Below are 15,370 nucleotides of genomic sequence, written 5' to 3'. Positions count from 1 at the left end.
CTGATGATCCCCAAACATTGCTTCCCTGTAGTTCACAGATAGGCTTTTGAGAAAAGGTGGGCAAAGTATTGGCACATGCAGGAGTCTTGATGCGTTGATAAATATTCATCGAGTGCCCATTCGGTGCCTTATGATTGCACAGCAACTCCTTCCTTTCAAGTTCCAATCCAGGATTATTTTATTTTTCAGAAATACAACTTCCCTTACTATAACCTAGGGGGATTCATGTTTGCTAAATTGATAGGTGGTTGGTCTTTTAATTAACATAGATTCCTCCCTCCCATAGGAGACAGATGATATAGAAAAAACACTGCTTGGCCCTTTAAGTGTATCTATTCTTTTTGCCAAGTCCATTTTACAAGTAAGCCTTTAAAACGTTTATTGTAATAAACTGTATTATGGCTTTTAAGCAGCAATGAGCAAGGCCTGAGACTGGGGGAAAATCCAGTGACTAGTAAATTGTAGAGTTCCATATACTGTCAGAGGGAAATGACTATAGTCTCAGGGAGCAGGGCAAAGGAGGGAGGAAGAATGAGGGTGGGTGCACCTCACATCATCAACTGAAGTATAGAAATAGTAGGATGAGGGGCGCCTGGGTGGCTCAGTTGGTTAAGTGACTGCCTCCGGCTCAGGTCATGATCCTGGAGTCCCTGGATCGAGTCCCGCATCGGGCTACCTGCTCAGCAAGGAGTCTGCTTCTCCCTCTGACCCTCCCCCCTCTCAGGCTCTCATTCTCTCTCTCAAATAAATAAATAAAATCTTAAAAAAAAAAAAGAAATAGTAGGATGAGCCTGCTTACCTCCCAGGGCTATTGTAAAGACTCGGGAAGTAACAGATGGCAAAGAGTGAACATAAAACACTCTATAAACTAGGTTTTCTATTCCCTGCTATAATTATGATGAGGAATGTTCAGGAGTTTTCTAGTGGACAACTATTGGTCTAATTTTTAATCTCTTGGGAAGAGCTGTCTTTGGAATAGGAAATACTGTTTTGCTAGCAGAGGCTCAGTTCTGCTGACATTTGATTGATCAGGTGGCAATGGGAGAGAACATGCTGTCCTCTCTCACCACCTAAAACCTAAAGGCCTTTACAAGTCAGGCTTTGAAATGGAACCTTCATAATGGACATTGTTCCTATGGACAATTTCTCATGGAGCCTATAAAGCCAGACAAGAATGGTCATGGCACATTCCCCGCTGTGCCTCAGGTGTACTCCTATCTTCTCAGTTGCTGTTTCTGGGAATTTGGGCTACTGTGGGAAGAGGTGCTACCTCACCTGACTGCAGTTTGCCATGCAAAGGAGGGTGGACACCAATAAGATGTCAACCAGAGCATGAGCTCCTCAGCACCCTGTCTTCCACTGTGCCCACACTTCCCTGCCTGTCCATCAGCCTGCAAGCCCCCTGGCCCAGCTCTGCCCCCACAGAGCTGCTCAGCATTCAGAGAGCCACACACAGCCAGCCAGCCCTCCCTCAGACTGATGCCGCATCAGGGTTGGGCTCCTAGGATTGGTGGAGCCCCCTCTCCACCAGTCTCCAAATTGAGTACTTGTTTCCTGTCACTCTCCCATCCTTTTCTAGAGCCCTCCAGATTGTTATCACTTCTCTTAAACCTGCCATCCACCTGTGCCTCCTTGACACCCAGAAGATAATCTTGCTTATTATCTCACAGAGAAGGGAGATGAGAACTGTCCCACCCATCTATCAGCTCTCCCTCCAGCTCCCTGCTCTACCAGAGGCGCCATCCGGATCCCATTCACCCCTACACATCTTCCCAGGGGCTTCCTCCAGCCTCCCTCATGACAGATGGGCCTGAAAGGGCAGAAGGAAAAATATCCAGTATGTGAGAATTGTCAAGTTTCCAGCCAGGAAAGAACAATCCGCTCTGAAGGGCCACCCAACCCCGTCATTGTTTGATTTTAGAGTCTGCAGCGATACCCCATTGGCAAGACCAATTTCTGCACTAGTCAGGATCTTGTCAACTGTGTTAAAAAATGGACTCAAATGAGCATCGGCAAAAGGACATGTTTTGGTTTCAAGTGTTCAGTCCAGAGGTGAAGAGGCTTCTGGATCTGAGACTGTCAGGCCCTACAGTTTTCACCCTCCAGAAACCAGAAAGGTGGAGGCCGACCCTATTCCGTGTATTAATTTATGCAAAGTGAGTATTTTCATTTACTTCTACAGGACAGTAAGACAAATTCACTTCCACGTGCCCAAAGATGCAACAGAGGCTGTCACACAGCATTGGGAAGGGTGAAACCCTCTCTACACCAGGCAAGGGCAGCGGGGGGACAGAGATTCTGCAGTGCCAAGGGAACCTCACAGTGGGACTGTGAAGCCACTAGAAGAACAGCAAGAACTGCCACAGCTGCCACAACTGCCAGCAACACTAAACGCCATGAGTCATGTCTACTGTGGGCAGGTGTCAGAAGAATGTTTGAAGCTAAGGAGCCCAAAAAGACTGCTGGCAAATGTCTTCTTCTTTTCCCCTGTAAGGCAATTAGAAAGCTTATCAGAGGAGGGTGAAAACAACAGATAAAACACTGAAGCAAAGAGGTGGCGCTAAAGCAAACAGGTCTGGGATTACCGAGAAACAAAACCAGGCTTTGTTCCAGACAGAGGGGTGCCCCAGGCATTCCCTGGGAGCCTCAGAACTCTTGTTTGTCAAGTGGATTAAAGGCTATTTAGTCCAGGATCATGTGTTTACAGTTTAGAGCAACTACACAAAGACCCTGGAAGCCACTGCCTTCCTGACAGCACCCTTTGCGAAGTTGGTCCTTGCCTTCTTCTGAAGATAAGGTGGTGACAATAAGGCTTTGGTGACAGGTAGTTTGTTCCTTCTTTCTGGGGTGCTATTCAAAATGTTGAACAATCAGCGTGACTCAACCACTGAGCCACGAGTACAGTTGCCAGCAGTCTGTGTGGGGGACCCTGCTGTGCCAGGTGTTACCTCTTCCATTTCCAGGTCTGCTCAGGTGTGGAGGGGCCGAGATACTCTGCATGGCGCGTGGAGGCACTCCAGGGACTTAGGGCAGGGCCTTTTATCCTCCGGCACATCTGAAAGGCTGCACACCAGCATCACCAGCCCTGATGGTCTCTTGTCAAAGAGCACCTGCAAAGCAAATATGGCCACCAGCACGAGAGAAGAAAGTCACCAGCAGCCTTCAAAGTCTCCTTGTGACTAGTGCTGTCCAGAATCCCCTCAGGACAGAGGGCTAAGAGGCAGGAGTAGAGTGGAACCCACACATCAGGCCTCTTACAACTGCCTGCATGTACTGCCTCCCTGAGTTTTCATTGCAACCCTGCAAAACAGGCATTTTCACTTCCATTTTATTGGCGGGATAATTGAGGTTTAGAAGGATGAAGAAATCTTTCTAGGTTTTCCCAGTGGTGAGAAAGAGGCAGCATTTGAACCCAGGCCTGCTGACTCAGATGACGCTGCACCCCACATGCATGTACCCGAAGGGCCTGCAACAGCCAGATTCAAGTGAAAAGAAAGAAAGCACCATGGAGCTGGAGCACCAGGATGGCACTGCCACCAGGATGGGGCCTTCAGGCCAGGCTGTCCACTGCCCTCCTTCTCTCCCATCCTCCTCTCTTGACAATGTGTGTGAACCTCCCATGACCTCTGGCATTAGGGAATTCCAACTGAGGCTAACCAGCCTAATAACTTAGGACACAGCCCACCTCTTTTCATTTTTATTTTTCAAACCACCCTCCTTTAATAGGTGTTCACTAGGAAAATAAATGCTTGTCACACATAGTTACTAATCTTTGCCATGGTGGGCAAGGTAAAAAGGAGCGTACTGCTAAATCCGTGTGATACCTAAGCAAGACGCCCACCCTCCCCAGGTCTTGTTACTAGGCAGTGAATGGCGCTGGAAATGGAGAAGAGGACGTAGGGGTCTCCATGCAGGAGAAGCAGTGCCCTGGCAATTAGTCATATGTGGACATGACCCTGAACAGACTGGCCAGCATCAGTGGCAGGTGTTTTAGATGGTGGTCAGGGCTTACCTTCTGGAAAAGTCTGGGCCTTCACTCCTCGAGGCCAGTGGCCTGCAAATCTCAAGGAAAGTAGGTTTGTTCTGCTACAGACCAAGAGGCTTAGGTCAGCAAGAAGGGAGCTTAGGTCAGCAAGCTGGGAGCGCAGAAGCTTGAAGCATTTTAACCCTTAACTCCTGATTGGAGTGCTGTTATAGTCTCAGATCCTCTTTGGCAAATGAGGGAGTCAGCTCCCTATTGGGGTGGCAAGCTCAAATGCTTACAGGAGCCAGACAGGTAACGTAACAAGTGAAGAAAAGACCACTTCCCCAAGCAAATTTGCTTTCTCTCATTTTTCTTGAAATGGATATCGCCTCTAGTCTATTTCACTTTATTTCAATTTTGACAGATACCTATGTATAACAAATACATTTTTGATGACCTTAAAAATAAAAGTTATTTTACCAGCAAAAATGGGTTTATTCAAGAATAGCAGAGAACTGCAACGTGGGACAAGCAAGCTATGGCAAAAACCATAGGCTAGTCCAACAAAGGAAAGGAATGTTATTTTCTGGAGAAGGAAGAGGAAGTTGGGAGGGGTTGTTTTGAAGGAAAGTCCATTGGAGTAAAGCAAGAGTACAGGGCGATGACGGTTTCTCATTGGCCTTGTTGCTGAAGATATGCAATGTACATTTCTTCCGTTGGTGCTTATAACTGATGATTCTTTCCTGTTGACAATTCTGCTGGGGTCTGAAGTGACAGTTTTTCCAGTAATTGATGCAGAGTGGTAGGGCTGGAGAGCTCCCCCTTCTGGTCTCCCAGCTCCATTTTAGTTAGATTTCCCTTTTATTAATCTTGTTTTTACTCTAAGAGGGAACTGGACGAATGTGATAAATGCCTGCTGCACTCAGCACAGATTTCAAAGAGAATAGGAATGGTGGACATTGTGCTGGCCCAGGAAGAAAACTTTCACCCCTGGATTTCATACTTATGCTCTTTCTAGAATGCTCTTCCCCCAGATATTCAGAGGCTTACTCCCTCACTGCAGGCCATAGCTCAGAATAGTTCTCTGCTTGCAACCTCTCCTTTCTTCCACACTGCTTTTTGCATTTCTTTTTTAATTTAAATTCAATTAGCTAACATTAGTTTCTGATGTAGTGTTCAATGATTCCTCAGTTGCATCTAACACCCAGTGCTCATCACATCACGTGCCCTTCTTAATGCCCATCACCCAGTTATCCCATCCTTGTACCCACCCACACTGCTTTTTATTCATAGCATTTACCACTACCTGATAATATTTTGTGTTTTTTTTAAAGATTTATTTATTTATTTATTTGACAGAGAGAGAGAGAGAGAGAGAGACAGCAAGAGAGGGAACACAAGCAGGGGGAGTGGGAGAGGGAGAAGTAGGCTTCCAGCCGAGCAGGGAGCCTGATGCGGGGCTCGATCCCAGGACCCTGGGACCTGGGACCATGACCTGAGCCCAAGGCAGATGCTTAACAACTGAGCCACCCAGGCGTCCCATGTGTTTGTTTATCACCTGCCTTGTCCATGTGCAAGTGGACAAGTGCAAGTGTCATGAAGTAAAAACTGGACATATCTTTTTTTTTTAAAGATTTTATTTATTTGAGAGAGAGAATGAGAGAGAGAGAGAGCACATGAGAGGGGGGAGGGTCAGAGGGAGAAGCAGACTCCCCACTGAGCAGGGAGCCCGATGCGGGACTCGATCCCGGGACTCCAGGATCATGACCTGAGCTGAAGGCAGTCGCCCAACCAACCGAGCCACCCAGGCGCCCAAAACTGGACATATCTTGATCACTACTGTAACGCCAGCACCAAGAAGAGTACTTAGCACATAGCAGGTACTCAACAAGTATTTTTTTTTTTTTAAGATTTATTTATTCGAGGCGGGGAGGGGCAGAGAAGGAGAGAGAGAATCTCAAGCAGACTCTCCACTGAGTGCAGAGCCTGACTTGGGGTTTTATCTCATGACCCTGAGATTATGACCTGAGCCAAAATCAAGAGTCGGATGCTTAATGGACTGAGACACCCAGGCGCCCCTCAACAAATATTTTAAATCAATGAATGAATGAATATTAACAAGTTACTTTTGGGGTGAAGGGGGGAACAGTGAGGGATGGAGGTTTCACTTTTCATTTTACACTTTCTGTACTATCTGAATTTTTCTAATCTCTTGCATATATTACTTTTTAAAAATACCAACATTGGGGGCACCTGGCTGGCTCAGTTGGTATAGCATGTGACTCTTCATCTTGGGGTCATGAATTTGAGCCCCATGTTGGGTGTAGAGATTACTTATATATATAGATTATTGGAAAGTGGGATTTGGGACCAAATTATTTTCTTTGCATATTTCTATGCTTTTAAGAATGTTAATAAACAGTATTTTTAAAACGGGATAGTAGGACCTGCAGTTTAAATGCTGCCTTCTGGGGGCACCTGGCTGGCTCAGTCAGTAGAACATATGATTCTTAATCTCAGGGTCATGAGTTTGAGCCCCACATTGAGCATGGAGCCTACTTAAAAAGTAAATAAATAAATGCTGTTTTCTGTCTTTCCAACAAAGTTCTTTATGCAGAACTATTTAAGAGAAGAATACTGGTGTCTATGTAAGTGTTTGGAACACTAGATAAGAGAGGGAGAAAATTGTGCTAAGGCATAATTAAAGCTTCCCACTGTCTTTTGCTACTGAGATGGCCAAAAGCATTTTAATTTTTTAAAGCTCATTGTAAACTCCTGTAGAAGGAGGACTACACATGGCCATGGCTTTTTGCAAATACTGGGTAGTCATAGCTAGGGGAGGGTATACTATTGGAACACAAAAAGGACTAGTTTTAGACAGGTGTTATGAACTGAATGTTTGTGTCTCTCCTCTTCCAATACATATTGAACTCCTATCCCCAAATATAACTATATTTGGAGACAGGGCCTTTGTGGAAGTAATTAAGATTAAATGAAGTCATGAGGATGGGAATTCCAAGGTGGGATTAATGCCTTTATAGAAGAGACACCAGAGAGCACCCCCTCTCTTTGAACAAGCACACAAAAAAAGAGATCATGTGAGCACAGAGCAAAAAGGCTGCTGTCTGCAAGCTAAGGGCAGAGGGTTTGGAATTGTGGAAGCCAAGGGCAGGCTGCCCCAAGATGGGATATTTTGGTACGTGGATTATTTTGAGCTGAAGGCAATTGAAACCCTGTGGGCTCAAGAGAAAATTTTGCCCCTCCCTTAACTACACAGAAGAATCTAAATTGGTTCTTTCCTAGAATAAGGGTTATTAGCAAAGATAAGTTTTATTTGAGTGACCCATCTGTATAGCAGACCAAACTGCTAATTACCAAACATCTGCTCTTTTTTTTTTTTAAAGATTTTATTTATTTGATAGAGAGAGACACAGGGAGAGAGGGAACACAAGCAGGGGCAGTGGGAGAGGGAGAAGCAGGCTTCCCATGGAGCAGGGAGCCCGATGCGGGGCTCGATCCCAGGACCCTGGGACCATGACCTGAGCCAAAGGCAGACGCTTAACGACTGAGCCATCCAGCACCCCTATCTGCTCTTCTTCTTACTGCCCTGTAAACTGTATTCCTTAAATCCCAGACCCCTACCCCTTCTCCTTAGTTCAGAATGCCATATATACCTCATTTTGCCTGCCTGTCTTTGGAATTTCCATGTCTATGCAGCTTTCCTATACATATGCTGTTAATTTTCTCCTGTTACCCTGTCTTGTGTCATTTGATTCTTAGTCCAGCTAGAAGGATTCTTGAAGGGGACAGGAATTCTTGCTCCCTCACAGGGATAAAATCCACCCTGCCAGCACCTTGATCTTGAACTTCTCAGCCTCCAGAACTGTGAAAAATAAATTCTTATTGTTTAAGCCTCCTAGTGTGTGGTATTTTGTTATGGCAGCCCAAGCAGACTAATATAGTAGAAAGGAAAACAGTAAGTTCATTGTTAAGTTCCATTCATGCTTGAAGTAATTAACAACAAGTACACTATCCATAACATTCTGGGAGAAGTGAAAATGGTATTAGATCTATTATGTATTTATAAATATATTCTATTTATTGCACAATAAACATACCTAGGTTGAGGTGATATTTGAGGACATGGCCCCCTTTCCTCCTCAGTTAACTTCACACTGGTTGGTCAACACATGTGCCATCTTCCCAGCTTCTTGGAAAGGTGCCTCTCTTTTCCTTCAGGCCCAGGTGCTCTATTCCACAAAGCCCAAGCTCACACCCCATTACAGGATCTAATCCCTTATTGCTTTCTCCAGTCATCTTTACTTTACCTTTATCTCCCTTCCCACCTGCTACACTACCGGAAAAGAAAAACAGTGAATAAAGAGATTTCCTTATCTGGTTTGTCCTGAAGTTAAAAAGAGGAGGAATTAAGGTAGATAAATAATGATAATATTTAAGGTAGAGAAACATGAAGCCCTGTATCTATTTCCCTCAAATCAACTGCACAATAACGGGATGGTATGGACAAATGTTAGCCAACGAGGCTTGCCCCTTCCTCCCTCCCTACTCTACTTCCTTGTACCCCAAGGCTGAGGGTAGGGTACTTCCTGCAGTAATTCAGAAAGAAGTGACTCAATGCTCAACTGTTAATTTCAAAATTAGATTTTCACAGTCCATGGCAGAGATAATAGCTTTAGGAGAAAAAGGCTTTGGGGGCATTAACAAATCCAATTCTTAGCTTGAGCACTGGGCCCAGAAAAATACCTAATACCAAGCAGACTAGATGAAGCTCCCATAGCCCTGGGAAAAGAGAGTTGGAGATGGGAGCAATAGATTGAGTCACTGACTGGGGTCCCTGAAACGGAGCTCTTGACCTACCCATTACCCAACCCAGGACAGGCAGCAGAGAAAAGGGTGTGGGCCACAGAATCCCCAGGTAGGTAGGACAGTCTTTGAGCAGGAAAGGAAAGTTGTACTCAATTCTCGTGGGGCTCAGGGAGAGCAAGCCAGGTCTCTAAGTGTCCTCAACCCACTGCACATGGTGACAGCAGCACTATGGGGCAACAGCTGCTCTGTTTCCTGGACTCTCAGGGTGGTGAAGGAACCAATCCTCCTGTGGCCTCTCAGAGGACATCAGGCCTGCAAGAGCCTTGCAGTGAAGACAAACAGAACTCCTAGTGCATGGAGGGATATTTTTGGAAACAGTTCCAATATGTTTTCATGTACTGTATGACCTGTTGCCTTGTGGCTTCCCACTCGTAGAGTCAGGGATAAAGTGTTTTGAGTTCCTACCAAGACAATGAGCTTGAAGGTCAGGCCTGGTTCAGAAAGAGATTCAAGGTTCTTTAAGATTAGGATAGCACGTGTCTGGGTTTCTATCTATTGTCTCACATTAGTAAGAAGAGCCCCCTTTGACCTTTTTGGAGTGACAGAAATGCTCTACATTTTTATTGTACTGGTTATATGACTCTACTCATTTGCCAAAACTCATCCAACTGACCACTCAAAATAGGTGAATTTTACTGTCTATAAATTATACCTCAGAACTGATTTTTTAAAAAGATTTATTTATTTATTTTAGAGAGAGCACATGCAAGTGCGGGGGCGCAGTGGGAGAGGAAGAGAAGCAGACTCCCCACTGAGCATGGAGCCTGACTCTGGCCTCCGTCTCAGGACCCTGAGATCATGACCTGAGCCTAAATCAAGAGTCAGACACTTAACCAACTGAGCCACTGAGGCATCCCTCAGAACTGATTTTTTATAAAGACACAGTATGCTGAAACTAGTGAGTGGAAATTTAATGAGGAGCAGAATATTATACCAACTAAAAGTAACTCCTCCAAATTGCTTATTAATTACAAAAGAAAAAAGAACAATTTCAATGGAGGCTAAGTGATACAACCTAACCAAAGAATCAAATCTAATTGCCAAGGTTGGGGTTAAAATGAGCCTCCTGCTATGATGCCCTGAGGACATTCCTTTGTGGAATTCCTGCCAAAAATGCATCTCTTTATCTAATCACAAGGAAACATCATGTGAACATATTTTACATAATAGCTGGCCCATACTCTTCAAAATATCATGGCCATGAAACATGAAGAAAGGCTGAGGAAGTGTTTCAGATTAAAGGCAACTAAAACAAATGTGATCCTATATCGGATCCTGGACTCAAATCTAGAATATCTAGACAACTGGTGAAATTCAAATATAGAATGGATTAGACCATTATTTTATCAATGTTAAGTTTTCAGGATTTTGGGGTGCCTGACTGGCTCAGTCAGTGGAGCATGTGACTCTTGATCTCAGGGTAATAAGTTGGAGCCCTGCATTGGGTGTGGAAATTACTTTAAAATAAAGTCTTTAAAAAAAAAGTTTCAGGATTTTGATAAATGTACTGAGGTCATGTTTAAGAAAAAAGCCATTGTTCTCAGGAAATTCATACAACTATCCATGGAAAAAGGGGCATGATGAATGCGCATTACTCTCAGATTGCTCAGAGACAAGAGAGAGGAAATAACTTGAATGGGGACATAATGTTAACAATTGGTGATTCTGGGTGAAGAGTATACAGGATTTTTTTTTTTTTTTTTTTACTATTCTGGAACTTTTCTGTAAATGTGAAATTAAATCGAAATTAAAAGTTTTAAAAAGAGTCCTTTGTAATGGTCAGTAAGCACATGAAAAGATGCTCAACATCTTTAGTCATTAGAGAAATGTAAATCAAAGCCACAGTGAGATACTACTTCATTCTCACTAGGATGGCTATAATCAAAAAGACAGATAAAAGCAAGTGTTGCCAAGAATAAGATATAGAAACTGGATGTTTCTCAAAATATCCTTTTTCCTTAAAAAGTCAAACATAGAGTTACCATTTAACCTAGCAATTCCACTCCCAGGTATATACCCAAGAGCATTAAAAACAGGTACTCAGATATATACTTGTACATTACCATCTTTTTTTTTTTAAGATTTATTTATTTATTTGACAGAGAGAGACATAGGCAAGAGAGGGAACACAAGCAGGGGAAGTGGGAGAGGGAGAAGCAGGCCTCCCACCGATCAGGGAGCCCGATGCGGGGCTCGATCCCAGGACCCTGAGATCATGACCGGAGCCAAAGGCAGACACCCAATGACTGAGTCACCCAGGCGCCCCTATACTTGTACATCAATGTTTATAACAGTATTATTCACAAGAGTCAATAGTTAAAAAAAAATAGGTAAAAACAAGCCAAATGTATGTAACGGATGAATGGATAAACAAAATGTAGTCTATCCATAAGGAATATTATTAAGCAATAAAAATAATGAAGTATTGAAAGACGACTCCAACTAACTCCATTTTGACCTCAGTCAGTACTTTCTAATCCATTAAGTTCTCTCCAACTTATCTCTTAACTTAGACAAAAGACCCTATGGGCAAAGCATCCCCAGATGGAAACTGAAACTACCCACTCAAGCAATAAGGATGGTCCTGAGCCGGCAAGACCCTGCTTGATTGACCCCAAGACAACCTGACCATGACTGCCCAGCTGCATGTACCCAGTGACCTTTGTCGCACCTTTTCCTTATATAAACCTGGAAGTATATTTAGCACTTTGGAGACAGTCTTTTGAGACGCTAGTCTGCTGTCTTCCTGGTGTTGGCCTCACTGAAATAAACTCCTTTCTTATTTCACCACTGCTTGTCTTTCTGCCTGTGGATTTTGTCAGCGGCAACTGGCCGAACCTGGTCCTTTTGGGACACTCTGGGACAGCTGCTCTTGCACCCCATGTAGCAGCTATAGATCCAAAGAGACCACATGGCCAGAGACAATGTGTCTCCCCAAAAACATGAGGAGACAGGAGTCTGAAAACCACATGGGCACCTGTTCCAAAATCTTGACTCTGTGTAATCCCTATAACCTAAGCATGCCCTGGAGAACAGGAAAAAACTCCCCAAAAGGGCTGAGATGAAATTATCTACCATCCCAGTGGGATGGGGACTTGAAATCAAAATTAAGTTGATGTGTGCAAAGTAACAAGATGCCATTTCTTTTGCTCCTCATTTGGGGCACTGTAATATTGTGATTTATAATAAAAATATATATTTGATCTTTATCCCCACTCCTAGCACAGAGTTCGTAAAACCCTTGGGATTTTCTAAACGATAAGAGCAATGAAGGTGTCTTTTGTTATTCATAACAAGCCCCTTTCCACTACATCTATATTTATGTTAATAAGGCGACTTTTTTTTTTAAAGATTTATTTGTTTATTTATTCATGAGAGACAGAGGAGGAGAGAGAGAGAGAGAGAGAAGCAGAGGGAGAAGCAGGCTCCCAAGAAGCAGGGAGCCCGATGCGGGACTCGATCCCAGGACCCTGGGATCATGACCTGAGCCCGAAGGCAGACGCTTAACCATCTGAGCCACCCAGGCACCCAATGAGGTGACTTTTGAAAGCCCCTAAGTGTGGGGATTGATTGCTAGGGGAACCAACTTTGTTGTTAGAGGTTATTAGAGGCTTGACCTCAGGGGAAGGGAAGAGCTGGAGGTTGATCAATCACCAATGGCCATGACTTATCAACTAGGCCTATGTGATAATGAAGCTTCCATAAAAGCCCAGGAAGTGGGGGGGGGGGGGGGCCGGTTCTGAAAGCTTCTGGGTTGGAGGACACTGGGAGGTGCAGGAAGAGTGGCACCCAGAGAAGGCATGAAAAATCACGCCCTTCCCCACATACTTTGCCATATGCATCTCTTCTATCTGGTTGTTTCTGAATTATATCCTGCAAAGGTCAGTGGAACAACCCCAGGTCAGTGGGGTCATGCTCAAACTGGTCTGGGTGGCCTGGGCCAGCAGGAGATCTTGTCAGGGCAGTTACTATTACTTGAGGGGTGCTTCAGTTTCCATTTGCCTGAGTTAAAAGATAAGCTGGAAAGAACTTAAGGAAAAATGTGGGCAAAGGTCAGTGAGTATAAGCAAGGGGGCAGTAAAGGTCAGGTCTTAGAGTCTAGCTGGTGACACAATGAACATGAGGGTACATATATCTTTATGAATTAGTGTTCACATTTTCTTCAGATAAATGCTGAGATGTGGAATTGCTGGATATGTAATTCTATTTTTAATTTTTGAGGAAATTCCATACTGTTTTCCATAGTGACTGTACCAAATAACATTCCAGTCAAGAGTGCACAAGAGTTCCCATTTCTCTATGTTCTCATCAGCCCTTGCTGTTTCTTGCTATTTTTTGTGTTTATTTATTTATTTTTAAAGATTTTATTTATTTTTTGACAGAGAGAGAGACAGTGAGAGAGGGAACACAAGCAGAGGGAGCGGGAGAGGGAGAAGCAGGTTTCCCGCTAAGCAGGGAGCCCGATGTGGGGTTCGATCCCAGGACCCTGGGATCATGACCTGAGCCGAAGGCAGACACTTAACGACTAAACCACCCAGGCACCCCTATTTTTTGTTTTTGTTTTGTTTTTAACAGGTGAGGTGATATCTCATTGTAGTTCTGATTTGCATTTTCCTGATGATTAGTGATGTTGAGCACCTTGTACCCCATTGGCTATCTGTATCATAGATCTGCCCAGTTTTTACTTGGATTGTTCAGGGTTTGTTTGTTTGTTTTTTGCTATTGAGTTGTGCGAGTTCTTTATATATTTTGGATATTAACCTCTTATCAGATATATATCAGTTTTGCAAATTTTTCCCATCCTGTAGGTTGCCTTTTCATTTCACTGATGTTTTTCTTCCTGCACAGATGCTTTTTAGTTTGATATAGTCCCACTTGCTTATTTTTGCTTTTGTCACCTTTGTTTTTGTGTCTTTAATCCATTTTGAGTTAATTTTTATGTATGGTATAAGATAGTAGATCACCTTCTTTGAACTTTTAAGATGGCAACTTATACTATCAAATTCCCTTTTATTGGAATACTTGCATACTTGGAAAAAAGACATGTTACTGGCCTATTGTTATCTGGATTCTGTTTGCTAACACTAATTTAAGATATTTGCTTTAATATTCTCAAAGGTTGACCTCTGATATGTTGTTACTGCTGTAGTCATCTCTGCGCCCTATTTCTCTGTTTGGGGTATTCCTCCAGAGGATGAAATCCTAGTTGCTCTGCTCCAGGGGGAGATATGGAAGAATGTTGTGTCTAGAAGGAGGCCAGCCTAGACAAGGAAGGGCTGGAATAGATTTGCCTTGAAATGAAGCCATGATGAATAGTCAGGCAGAAAGCATAGGTCATCTGCATGTATTTAAAAACTATGAAGATGACTGAAAAAAAAGGTAGCATCAAGCTTAATGGTAAAATAATGAAAGAATACCCACTTAAGTAAGGAACAATATAAGAATGCTCATTGTTACTACTGTTAACAATGGCTTTGGAGGTATTAACAAATGTATTTAAATAAGAAAAAGAGGTTTAACATTGGAGGGGAAAAAGATGGCAAAGGTATTATTTGTAGAAAACACCTTTATTTACCCGAAAATTCAGAACCACCAACAACGAAACTATTATAAGCAATACGACAACTTAACAAAACGGTTGTGTACAAAACTAATGTACAATGATCAAGAGGTTTCCTAAATAAGACAGCCTACTGGATGGGAGAAAATATTTGCAAATGGTTTATCTGATAAGGGGTTAGATCCAAAGTATCTAAAGATACAACTCAACACACAGAAAACCAAATAAACCAATTTAAAATGTATAATATCTATAGAAAGGAAACTTCAAAATTCCACCAGAGAATGGAATGGCAGACTAAGAACCTCCAAAAATTCACTCCCCCCATAAAAGCAATGAGAACTCTGGCAAAAAATTTCAAAATCAACTTTTTCAGAACTCTGAAGATGAACCAAAGGCTTGCAACAATCCAAGGAACATTTATTCAAGAAAAATGGCTGAATTCCAGTAAGAACAGGGAGCTTTTCAGAATTATAACTTGCCCTATTCTGATTCCCTTCTTACCAGCTCTATGGTAGCTTTGAAAGTCAACAGCCTCATAACATGGTAGCTGTGGAACCCAGCTACCTAGCAACCACTGGAGAGAACAGACAGGTTTGGGGCTCCTGAAAAAGCCCCACTCCAAGAGAATTACATAGTTTGACCTTTTTAGAGGCTCCTGGAAATTCCCACTCACAGGGCTTATCTTTATTTGACCTCATTCAGAGCTTACTCACTGCAAAAGCCTTTTCCTGGAACATTTGTTTAAAAAATAAAATCAGTAGTGACTGTTTAATATTGAAGGTACATGAAAAAGGGTAACAGTTATAGAGCAAAGAAGAGACTGCCCAAAAACTGAAAAGGAAGTTTGGGGAATGAGATGTCCATAGAAGACTGAAATATGCCAACACATTCCTGGGGAGCTAGAGGCCATTTGATGTACAAGCCAGTGCACATGCCCAGGAAAGACTTGAGAAGGC

At 43.2% G+C, this 15,370-nt stretch overlaps 1 protein-coding gene across 2 annotated transcripts in view; it reads right to left on the bottom strand.

Moving 5' to 3' along the window:
- The window catches only part of NCOA4 (nuclear receptor coactivator 4), a 62,833-nt gene that overhangs the window by 38,467 nt on the left and 8,996 nt on the right, over positions 1-15,370 (bottom strand). For both annotated transcript variants that reach the window (XM_088019951.1, XM_088019952.1), the window contains exon 3: positions 2,949-3,110. In XM_088019951.1, coding sequence (XP_087876077.1) covers positions 2,949-3,000 — 52 coding nt within the window. In that variant the 5' untranslated portion in view covers positions 3,001-3,110. The remainder of the gene's footprint in view (positions 1-2,948; positions 3,111-15,370) is intronic.

Source organism: Eumetopias jubatus, unplaced genomic scaffold (genome assembly GCF_037043125.1).
Source record: "Eumetopias jubatus isolate StellerSeaLion01/CBP00866 unplaced genomic scaffold, mEumJub1_p1.0 scaffold_17, whole genome shotgun sequence".
Classification (NCBI taxonomy): domain Eukaryota; kingdom Metazoa; phylum Chordata; class Mammalia; order Carnivora; family Otariidae; genus Eumetopias; species Eumetopias jubatus.
This window is presented reverse-complemented; position numbering and strand designations above follow the sequence as displayed.